Below are 11,873 nucleotides of genomic sequence, written 5' to 3' on the forward strand. Positions count from 1 at the left end.
CGCTAATCATATTGTCCCTTTACCACATTCCAACAATTTTATCCTCAAAAAATTAGAGAGATCCACCTTCCCAAGTGCATGAATGGCCCTTTCTCATCCCATTACCACTAGTCATGTTGACAAAAGATGAGGCAAAGGGGAGGCTAAAAAGTAGCAATGGCTTAAACGAATTGTGAAGAGATAATAAGTAGTCAAGAAAGAAAGAGGCTTGTGATCTTTTTGTGATCTTTTTCATAACGGTAGGCATGATTTGTGGTAATTGGAATAACATTCACTTTCACTTGAATTCATCGTTAACCTTATTTTTATCATACACTAATCACAAGAAGTCATCACAACAATTTTTGAAAGAAAAAAAATGTAAAAATTGTTGTGTACCTAAACTTTTTATTGTATGGTTACTTGAAAGCCCTTTTTTTTTTTTAATCAAAAAAGAATGCTAGCTATTTATGTTGTTATTCAATAATTATCTTTATGGGACAAGGAATTGGGACTAAGGTGCCTCTATGCTCCTATGTGGGTGCAAGGAGATAGAGGGAATAGAAGATTCTCATTCTACTTTGTTAACAATGTAAAGTGAGAGAGAAAGACTGAATAGTCTGTATATTAATGTGTGTGAAACAATGTACAATAGAGAGCCTTATATAGGCTAGATATGTGTGCAGTACAAGTAAATGGAGTAAACTACAAGTACAGTATACTGGGCTAAGCCCAATGGGCTAAACTAGTCTAAGTTATACGCTATACACTAACATCCCCCCTCAAACTCGAGGTGGCAAGGAGGAAGCCAACTGGAGTTTGGATATAAGATCTCGAAGACGACCAGGCGGGTGAGTCTTGGTAAAGATATCAGCAGGCTGGTCAGCAGAGGAGATGGAGAATAACTGGAGATTTCCTTTCTTAAGATGCTGGCGAGTGATGTGGCAGTCGATCTCAATATGCTTAGTGCGTTCATGGAAGACATCATTATGAGCAATGTAGATAGCACTACGATTGTCACAATAAAGAGGAGTGGCAGTGGGCTGTGGAGCATCCATATCAGCCAAGAGCCAGCGAAGCCAAACAAGCTCACAAGTGGTGTCGGCAAGGGCACGATACTCAGCCTCAGTACTAGAACGGGAAACCACATCCTGCTTCTTGCTGCGCCACGAGACCAGAGAAGTACCTAATAGGAAACAGAAACCTGTGATAGAGCATCGATCAGTCGGATCACTTGCCCAGTCAGCATCTGAATAAGCATGAATCTCGAGAGAAGATCGAGAGGAGTAATGCAGACCATGATAAAGTGTGCCTTTGACATATCGAAGAATCCGAAGAACAGCAGCATAGTGGACAGAACGAGGTGTATCCATGAACTTACTAACCATACCCACGGCATGTGAAATATCTGGACGAGTAACAGTGAGATAGATCAAACTGCCAACCAACTGACGATAGCGAGTAGTATCGGATATAGGTTCACCGTCCAAGGGTGTGAGCTTTGCATTGTATTCCAAAGGAGTGGAAACAGTCTTGTTATCAGTGACACCGGCTTTGGAGAGAAGATCAGAAGCATATTTAGCCTGGGAAAGATAGTATCCATCAGAGGATGAGGTAACCTCAAGCCCAAGAAAATAGCTGAGAGTGCCCAGATCTTTCATCTCAAAATGCTGACTAAGGAAGTTCTGAAGAGAGCAGATACCTGCAGAATCATCTCCAGTAATAATCATATCATCAACATAAAGAAGAATAAGAGTGATACCAGCAGAGGATCTTCGAACAAAGAGAGCAGTGTCATGAGGACTCGAAGTGAAACCCTACTGAGCAACAACTGAGCTAAACTTTTCAAACCAAACTCGAGGAGCCTGCTTGAGGCCATAAAGAGCACGGCGAAGGCGGCAAACTTGATTGCCTGAGTGTGGATAGCCAGGGGGTGGTTGCATTTACACTTCTTCATGGAGGTCTCCATTGAGGAAAGCATTCTTCACATCCATTTGATAAAGAGGCCAACGGCGAACAGCAGCCACAGCAATGAGACATCTAACAGATGTAAGACGAGCAACAGGAGCAAATGTTTCCTCATAGTCAATACCATACTCCTAAGTAAAGCCCTTGGCAACTAGGCGAGCCTTGTATCGTTCAACAGATCCATCAGCCTTGGTCTTGATCTTGTAAACCTACCTACAACCTACTACAGACTGACCAGGAGGCAAATCAACCATATCCCACGTGTGATTCTTATGAAGGGCATCTAGTTCTTCATTCATAGCTTGCTGCCAAAGAGGGTCAGTATGAGCCTCACGATAGGTGTGAGGTTCATAGAGAGTGGCAAGGGCAAAAGAGCAATGGTAATCAGTGAGATAAGGGGGAGGAATGCTTACCCGAGTGGAATGACGAAGTTCAGGACCAATAGGAGACTCAGGAGAGGGTGGTGCCACAGGATCCAAGACAGGCGGGTCATATGCCGGAGACAGAACCGGAGATGAGTCGTCTGGAGAGGCAGTCGATGCTGAAGAATCCTCCACAAGTTCAGGATATAGAGGGAGAAAAAGATCAGTAAAAATGGGAGACTCTGAGGAAGAAGATGTAGGAAATTGCTGAAGACTCGTGAAAGGACGATGTTCCCAAAACTCAACATGACGGGAGACACGAAGGCGATGAGAAATGGGATCATAGCAGCGAAACCCCTTTTGAGACACACCATAACCAAGGAAACAACAGAGACGAGTACGAGGTTGGAGCTTTGTTCGTTCATGAGGAGGAAGAGAGACAAAGCAAGCACAACCAAAAACCCGAAGAGAGGAGTAGTCAGGAGTTTGACCATAGAGAAGCTCAAATGGTGATTTGTTGTGTGTAGTTGGTGAAGGAATACGATTAATAGTGTGCACAGCAGTGAGTGCGGCCTCACCCCAAAATCGCTCAGGAAGAGAGGCAGAAATGAGAAGGGTGCGGACAACATCAAGAATGTGACGATGTTTTCGTTCTGCACGACCATTTTGTTGAGAGGTGTAAGGACAAGACCGCTGAGGAAGAGTACCATGTCTGTCTAAAAAGGATAGGAAAGATTTATCATTATATTCTTGAGCATTATCTGATCGAAAGACTTTAACGGTGCGATTGAACTGTGTTTCAATCATTTTATGAAATGTTTGGTAAATAGACACAAGTTCAGACCTATGGTGAAGCAGATAAATCCAAGTATACCGAGAAAAATCATCCACAAATATGACAAAATACTTAGATCCCCCCTCAGTGGGAACAGGTGCAGGACCCCAAATATCAGAATGTATAAGATCAAAAGGGGCAGAAGAAAAGGAGTCACTTTTATTAAAAGGCAATTTTGTTTGTTTGCCAAAATGACAGGAAGTACAATCAAATTTTGAAAACTGAACTGAACCTAAATGACCTTGAGAGGCTAACAATTGAAGACGAGATAAGGATGGATGACCAAGACGAGCATGCCATAGATCAGGTGAGGAGGTGACAGTGGTAGCAGCTGCAGAAACAACTTGTGAAGGAATCTTCAAGTCATGAACCTCAAACATGCGACCAACCTTACGGCCTGTCCCAAGCACTTGACCCGTCCGGGGATCCTGCACATCCACACCATGATTAGTAAATAGAAGATCTACGCCTAATTTGCAAAGTTGACCAACAGAAAGCAAATTGAGGGATAACTTTGGAATATGAAAAGTGTCACTAAGGGATAAACAAGGAGAAGAGATTGTTCCTTTATGACTAACAGGCATAGGAGTTCCATCAGCAGTGTAAATGGTGATTGGATGTTCTAAGGGTGCCTTATCAGAAAATTGAGATTCATCAGGAGTCATATGGTTACAACATGCAGTATCAAAAAACCAAGGTTGTTTACCTGAGGTGACAGAAAGGGCAGTGGAAGTGCGGGATAAAACCTGTTGAACAACTGCCTCAATATCAGCTGTAGTAAGTGAGGAAGCCAAAGAGGAACCTGTAGGAACTGATGGATCTGAAGGACATACAGCAGCTGCCTGAGGAAGAGAAGCTTTATTCTGCTCTTGCACAAATTTCTGTAACTTTCGACAAACAGAGATGTCATGGCCTTTGGCACGGCAAAACTTGCAGTGAGCACCTTTGGAAGACTGAGAGGTGGGACGCCCGGAGTTTATTCGCGGAGGAGCAGTGAATGCAGCAATGGGAGGCTGTGGTGAGGGTGTAGCCAAGACATGATCAGATGATGTCATGTGATAAGTGGGCCGACGATTCTCCTCAGAAATGAGCTCCTTTACTGCAGCATCAAGAGAAGGAGTAGGAGACCGGCTAAGTAGAGAAGCCCTAGTAGGCTCAAAATCCTCACGTAAACCCATCATGAAGTGCATAAATCTACGGCGATCTCGATATTTGACAAAGAGCTCAATGTCCTTAGAACACACCAGTGGAGGATCTGCAGCAGAGAGTTGTTCCCACATAGTAGAAGTCTGAGAATAAAAATCAGAAATAGACTGACCTGTCTCTTGGCGCATTTGATAAAGCTTTGATTCAATGTGAAACTCCAAGCTTGAATCATTAGTGCAGTTATAACGATCGGCCAAAAATTTCCAAGCAGCCTCAGCAGTTTCAAGACGAGGAAGAAGATTATGAATGGAGGGAATAGAGGTATTGATAAACCAAGATAAGATCTTACTCTGAATACTCTCCCATTCTTCTAGACGTTCTTCATAATCATCTGTTGGAACAGCAGTCTTGGAAGACTCTTCAGTAGCTGTGGCTTTGGACTTAGGGTTTGGTACTGGCTTAGGAATTGAACCAGTCACATATCTCCACAGTTTACGACTCTTGAGAAAGACGGTCATATTCTGAGACCATGCATGATAGCTAGTAGGACCATCCAATATGATGGTGATAGGACGTATGATATCTCGTTCACTTTGTTGAGCCATAATGAAGAAAATGACCAAAAAGTGAGATTTAGATACCTCAAATGCAGAAACGGAGCCCAAAATCAGAATCTACGCGAAAAACTGAGCAAGACAGGTCCTGTTGAAAAATTTTGACTTGGTCAACGGTCAACGGTCAAAGTCAACGGTCAGGTTTGATCCAGTCAACGGCTAACGTGTGCTGACGTGGCAGGGTGACGTCACACTAGGGTTGACGTGGCAGTTCGCGAAACGCAGCTGGCGTGTGGGGCGCGTGTAGAACGTTTGATCTGGCGCGTGAGGCGCGTGAGTGGGAGAGACGGCGCGTGGCGGCGCGTGTAGCGCGTGCTCGTGAGGCAGAAACTTCAGGCGGCGCGTGGGGGCGCGTGTGAAGTGTTTTCTGGCCGTTCTTGGTTGGGTTTTTCTCGGGATTGTCTGTTTTGTCACTCAATGCCTTCGCTTTGACAGTTGGATGAGCAAAACAATGAGATCCGAGAGTTGCTGGACTGTGGGCGTGACGGCGGTGACTCGCTTCTGACAGTGGCTACTGGATGAAGGCGAGGGCAGCGGAAGAACGCCAGAGATGTCCACAAGAACCAGAAAGTTAGAGGATTGGCTCTGATACCATGTTAACAATGTAAAGTGAGAGAGAAAGACTGAATAGTCTGTATATTAATGTGTGTGAAACAATGTACAATAGAGAGCCTTATATAGGCTAGATATGTGTGCAGTACAAGTAAATGGAGTAAACTACAAGTACAGTATACTGGGCTAAGCCCAATGGGCTAAACTAGTCTAAACTATACGCTATACACTAACATGTTTTAAACATTTTCTACCTCAGGCCAAAGGGTAAATAGTATAACATAGGGTGGTTTAGCTAGCTCCTTAGGCCATTATCAAGTAGGGTTTGAAAAGAACCTGCAAAAACTTCAGTAAATAATTATACTTTTCCAGTCCAGCACATCAAGCATTTTAGCAGCAAACGCATGTTTGCTTGATTTCGTTATCGATTCCTAAACTTGCAAGTACCTCTCACCCATGGAATTTGAACCTCATGATGAATTTCCCAATGTTGAATGCTACTTGTGGACATGTGTTAATGTTACCACCACTTACCAACCTACATGAAAATTATCTATGTAATTGCCCAGATCTTTTATTGGCATATGGTGGACTTAAGGATAAGCTTTTTCTCCAAAGTCCAAACCAATTTTGGAGCTATTCAAAAAAATAAAAATAAAAAACAATTTGGAAGAATCTCCTCCAGTTAACACTACCCTATTACACATAAAGTACATATAATTCAGCTTTTAAACTAAAAATGTGTCTTAAAGTCATGATTTCAGTTCAAATCGTGACTTTAAGACAAGATTTCAATTCAAAAAAATAATTTGGGTAGGTATGTGCAACAATGTGTGTATTAATAATTAGCCAATCCACTAAGTGATAATTTATAAGATTATTTATGTATTTTTTTAAGTAAGTCACGTAACTCATTAAAAAATATTATGTGATTAAAAATACAAGTGAACAGTCTTGGAAGAAATTTCCTCTAAACTAGTTTAGATGTGAACTTTTTTCCTTGGACTTAATGGTACAAATTTTGAACATGATAATTATATTGGAAAGAGATCAAAGTTAAGCAAGTGATAATGGGGAAAAAAAAAAGAAATTTTAAAGAGTGAATTGAAAACATGTCAAAGTGTAATTTTTTAATTCAACCCAAAAGATACTTTTTAGAGTTTTTTTTTTTTTTTTTAATAATAATGCCTTTTTTGAGTTTAGGCAATGGCAAAAGATGATGAAGACTTTGATCCTTTTACATATTCAAATGTGGTTAAAAAATAAGTTGAAGCTGCATTTGACCCTAGAAGGAATTATGGAATAAGACAATGGCAATGATAAAAAAATGATAAAGAGGATGATGCTTTAGAATATTAAAAAAGTAACAAAATAAATATGTAAAAAAACACTAGGAAGGAGATGAAAGACCAGTCGCTATCAACACAATTCTAATTTTCTATAGTAGAACCTTTACTTATTTATTTATTATTTCCCTCCTCATTTGACTTACCAAACATTTTCAAGAAAGAAAAGCTAAGGAAGCCCTGAACCCTTATATACTTTACAGGTAGTCAAAATGGATCATCATAAAAATGTTCTTAAAGCCCTAAACACTAACACATAATACTCTTTGTATCCAGATTGCGCAACTCCAAAATGGACAGTACCATTGTTTAGTGGCTTTTATAGTTCTTTATAAAGCAAAATCCAGGGTCCCCTCTCTTTTTTTCTGCTTTGAAATATACATACCAAGCATCATACTACTTTCTCTTAGAGCTGAACACATAGAAACCTCAAGAATTAAAACCGAAACTCCCTCTCTGTCCCTCTCTCTCTCTCTCTGCAATAACTACAAGTCTGCTGAGAGCCTGAGACACCTTACCCAGTTCTTACTGATATCAAAATCAGAACTTTTTTCTCTCTCTCTTATCAAAATCAGAACTTTTTGCTATCTCTCTCATGCCTATAAAGCCATAAACTTCTATTAGCTATTTCTCCCTCAGTCTTGTTTTTCTCTCAAACAAGTAATGGAGGGAACAGAAGAGTCCAATGCTAATAAGAAATGCACCACCAAAACAAGGAGTTTTAGAGGCAGAGCCAACCCTCACAAGCATCAGTATCAGTATCAGTATCAGTATCAACACCAGCTCTTACAGTACTCAAATCAGTATGGTTTCTGCAACCAAAACCAGTACCCGAGATACTACCCAGCTTTGCTTCCACTACCTCCTCAAATACCACTTCAGCTGGCTTTGACTCCACCTCTCCCTCAAAACCAGAGCTTTAGAACAAAAACCCATCTCCAAAAACCTTCATGCAAGCTCAACAGCCCTCCTCCTGCTGCCTCCTCTGAAACCCATGTCCAAAATGTTACAATTTCACCAGGTAAATATCAAAGCACTCTTCTTTTATTTGTTTTGTACTACTACAGTACTACTTCCCACTTAACTTGCATGCTTGTTATTTGGAAGTGCAAGTATGGTTTATGATTAAATATCATGGGGAGGACTTGTACTTTGTTCATATGGCTCATGAATGAAATTCTAAACCATTGGAGAAGACTAAAATTTTGGGGTGGGTTTTATTTTTTTCTCGTTGTTCTTATTTATTCAAATATAACAATCTTGGTATTTAAGTTATCTACAGCTACGAGAATATAATTGCTAAAAATGATATATTGTGGTTTTTTTTATTAAAGATTGTGGGTGGACATGAACTTCGTTCATTTAGCTCATGATTGAGATTTTAACCACCGCAGAAGGTTGATAATTGAGAAAGATGTGCTATTTTGCTCTGTTCTCTGTGTGTGTTGGTGGGTTTATTTTATGTCATTGCTGTTACTTACTTAAATATAACAATCTTGGTATTTAAGTTACTGCAACTAGGAGAATATAATAGCTAAAAATGATATATTGTGCTGATTTTGATATTGAAATCTCAAGTGCTGTAATGTTTCTCTTTTAATGGTTTAAGGTATTCCATTACATACAACCGATATAGGTTTAAAATGTCTCAAATTTTATGATTGGTTGAGTTAAATGGGTCTGACTCTATCTTGCTCTTTCTCCCTTTATCTAATCAGCTCCAGAGGAGGTCCAAAGGCCAAAAAGTTTACCCCCCAAAGATGATAATGGAAGAAGGGTCATAGGTTCAAGGACTTCACAAGCACTAGTGGCTGCAAGGAGACCAGATTCTGGGGGTGTTGAAGGGCCAGTTATCTCTCTCATAGCCAACCATTTTCTTGTTCGATTTGATCCATCACAAAGAATTTTCCATTACAATGTTGAAATCTCTCCTAATCCCTCAAAAGAAATTGCCCGAATGATCAAACAAAAATTGGTTGAGGAAAAGTCAGCTGTGCTCTCTGGTGCTCTACCAGCCTATGATGGTCGAAAGAATCTTTACAGCTCGGTTGAATTCCAAAATGATAGGCTTGAATTCTATGTAAGCCTCCCAATCCCCACTAGTAAGTCAACTTTGCCAAATGGAGAATTTAGTAACTTGCTAGAGAAGCATCAACAGCATAAGCAATTTCGAATAAACATCAAACTTGTGTCAAAGATTGATGGAAAGGAGTTAAGTAGTTACTTGAGCAAGGAGGGAGACGATTGGATCCCTCTTCCTCAAGATTATCTCCATGCTTTGGATATTATTTTAAGGGAAAGTCCGACGGAGAAATGTATATCTGTTGGGAGGTCACTGTATTCAAGTTCAATGGGAGGAACTAAAGCAATTGGAGGTGGAGCAGTTGGATTGAGAGGGTTCTTTCAGAGTCTTCGCCCAACCCAACAAGGACTTGCTCTCAATGTAGATTTCTCTGTGACCGCTTTCCATGAAAGCATTGGAGTTATCCCCTATTTGCAGAAGCGGCTTGAATTTCTTCGAGACCTTTCTCAAAGGAAGACAAGGGGTTTAATTGATGAAGAGAGGAAGGAAGTGGAGAAGGCATTGAAGAACATCAGGATCTTTGTTTGCCACAGAGAAACTGTTCAGAGATATCGGGTCTATGGCTTAACTGAGGAAGCTACTGAAAATCTTTGGTTTGCAGACAGGGATAGAAAGAATCTGAGGCTGGTGACTTACTTCAAGGATCACTATAATTATGATATACAGTTCAGGAACTTGCCATGCTTGCAAATTAGTAGGAGAAAACCATGTTATCTTCCTATGGAGCTTTGTATGATTTGTGAAGGCCAGAAGTTTCTTGGGAAGCTTTCAGATGATCAGATTGCAAGAATACTTAAGATGGGATGCCAACGACCTAGACAGAGAAAAGAAATTATAGATGAAGTCATGAGAGGACCTGTTGGGCCAACAAGGTAATTTTTTTGAAGCTTTGCTAGTGAAGAAATTTAATCTTAAATTCTCTTGAAGGTTTATTAGTTCTAAGTTTTTTTCTACAGTTAGAACTTTCTTGAATTGACTATGATTGTAACTAAGCATTTAAATTCTTTTCTATCTTCACAGTGGCACACAAGGCAGAGAGTTCAACCTCAACGTTTCGGTAGAAATGACCCGATTAAATGGAAGAATTCTTCAACCTCCTAAACTAAAGCTTGGTGATGGTGGCCATGTGAGAGACTTGGTTCCTTCCCGTCATGACCGGCAGTGGAACCTTCTTGACAGCCATGTTTTTGAAGGAACTAAGATTGAAAGGTGGGCACTGATAAGTTTTGGTGGCACCTCTGATCAAAAGTCATACATTCCAAAGTTTATTAACCAGCTATCACAGAGGTGTGAACAACTAGGCATCTTTCTTAACAAAAATACAATTGTTAGCCCCCAATTTGAATCAACCCAAGTGCTTAACAAAGTGTCTCTTTTGGAATCGAAACTTAAGAAATTACAAAGAGCAGCATCAAACAATCTTCAGTTGCTTATTTGTGTAATGGAGAGAAAACACAAAGGTTATGCAGATTTGAAGAGAATTGCAGAGACGAGCATTGGAGTTGTAAGCCAGTGCTGCTTATATCCAAACCTCAGCAGATTGACTTCTCAATTTCTGGCAAATTTGGCTCTCAAGATCAATGCCAAAGTTGGTGGATGCACTGTTGCCTTGTACAATTCATTACCCTCTCAAATCCCACGTCTCTTCCGGTCTGATGAGCCAGTGATTTTTATGGGTGCTGATGTGACACACCCTCACCCACTTGATGATTATAGCCCATCTGTTGCTGCTGTGGTTGGTAGCATGAATTGGCCAGCAGCAAACAAGTATGTTTCAAGAATGAGGTCCCAAACACATAGACAAGAAATAATCCAGGAACTTGGTGTAATGGTCTGGGAATTACTTGATGATTTTTACCAGGAAGTAAACAAACTCCCCCAAAGAATAATTTTCTTCAGAGATGGAGTAAGTGAAACCCAATTTTATAAAGTGCTACAAGAGGAGCTGCAAGCCATTAGAGTGGCTTGTTCTAGATTTCCTGGTTATAAACCTCTCATTACTTTTGCAGTAGTCCAGAAGAGGCATCACACAAGGCTATTTCCTTTTGAAACTGAATCATCTTCTACTCAAAACCAGTGTTTGGATGAAAATATTCCTCCAGGGACAGTGGTTGATACTGTCATTTCTCATCCAAAGGAATTTGATTTCTATCTTTGTAGCCATTGGGGTGTGAAAGGAACAAGCAGGCCAACTCACTACCATATCTTATGGGATGAAAACCAATTCACTTCTGATGAACTACAAAAGCTGGTTTACAATCTTTGCTACACATTTGTGAGGTGCACCAAGCCAGTTTCTTTGGTTCCTCCAGCTTACTATGCTCACCTAGCTGCATACAGAGGCAGACTTTACCTTGAAAGGTCAGACTCCACAGCTTACATGAGAAGTGCTTCTACATTCTCCAGAGCTGCCCCTCCAAAAGCAACCCCTTTACCTAAGCTTAGTGAAAATGTTAAGAACCTCATGTTCTACTGCTAATTTTTCTTGCTCTCTTAGCATTCAGAATTCTAAACTATATGACCTATACACTTGATTTCCACAAAGATGTAGTAGTCTAGTATATGATTGCCTAAGCTAGCCAGTTCTCAATTTTATGACTAACTTGTAGGCCAATTCAAGAGTAAATTTCAAATTGTCTTGTTAGCCCTCTTAGATGAACCAAATTGTATTAAAATATTGTCATATTTAACAAGGAAATGACCATGTCATAGTTTACATGATTATCTTCTATGTTAAATTTTGGAGTTTTAAGTTTTTATAATTTATCTACTCTTTGCAGAAACCTCCTAAATCCTGAATGAATATGCCATTCCCCTATTTGCCAAATGGAAAATTGAAAAAAACATACCAATACCATAATTGATAGACCAAAAATATCTAAGATAATGGAAAAGTCACCCTCCTGCACAATTTGTACATTGCTTATGTATTTATGAAGATCAGTCTTTTATCTTTCTTTTTTTCCCTTAACTTTTCCCTTCGGTAAA

The 11,873-nt window shown here is 40.1% G+C and overlaps 1 protein-coding gene across 1 annotated transcript; it reads left to right on the plus strand.

Annotated features, from left to right (window-relative positions):
- Nucleotides 1-6,992: 6,992 nt before the first annotated feature.
- Nucleotides 6,993-11,608, plus strand: LOC115978803 (protein argonaute 7). Its single transcript, XM_031100675.1, has 3 exons — nt 6,993-7,823; nt 8,521-9,757; nt 9,906-11,608. The coding sequence occupies exons 1-3, from the start codon at nt 7,466-7,468 to the stop codon at nt 11,362-11,364; spliced, it is 3,054 nt and encodes a 1,017-aa protein (XP_030956535.1). The 5' UTR covers nt 6,993-7,465; the 3' UTR covers nt 11,365-11,608.
- The last annotated feature ends 265 nt before the right edge of the window (nt 11,609-11,873 follow it).

Source organism: Quercus lobata, chromosome 3 (assembly GCF_001633185.2).
Source record: "Quercus lobata isolate SW786 chromosome 3, ValleyOak3.0 Primary Assembly, whole genome shotgun sequence".
Classification (NCBI taxonomy): Eukaryota; Viridiplantae; Streptophyta; class Magnoliopsida; order Fagales; family Fagaceae; genus Quercus; species Quercus lobata.

Bases quoted from the DNA above. Each gene is read 5' to 3' on its own strand.
- LOC115978803 (XM_031100675.1), top strand. From the start codon at position 7,466: ATGGAGGGAACAGAAGAGTCCAATGCTAATAAGAAATGCACCACCAAA. The intron at 7,824-8,520 runs GTAAATATCAAA...TTATCTAATCAG, and splicing joins AAATGTTACAATTTCACCAG to CTCCAGAGGAGGTCCAAAGG. The intron at 9,758-9,905 runs GTAATTTTTTTG...CTATCTTCACAG, and splicing joins GGACCTGTTGGGCCAACAAG to TGGCACACAAGGCAGAGAGT.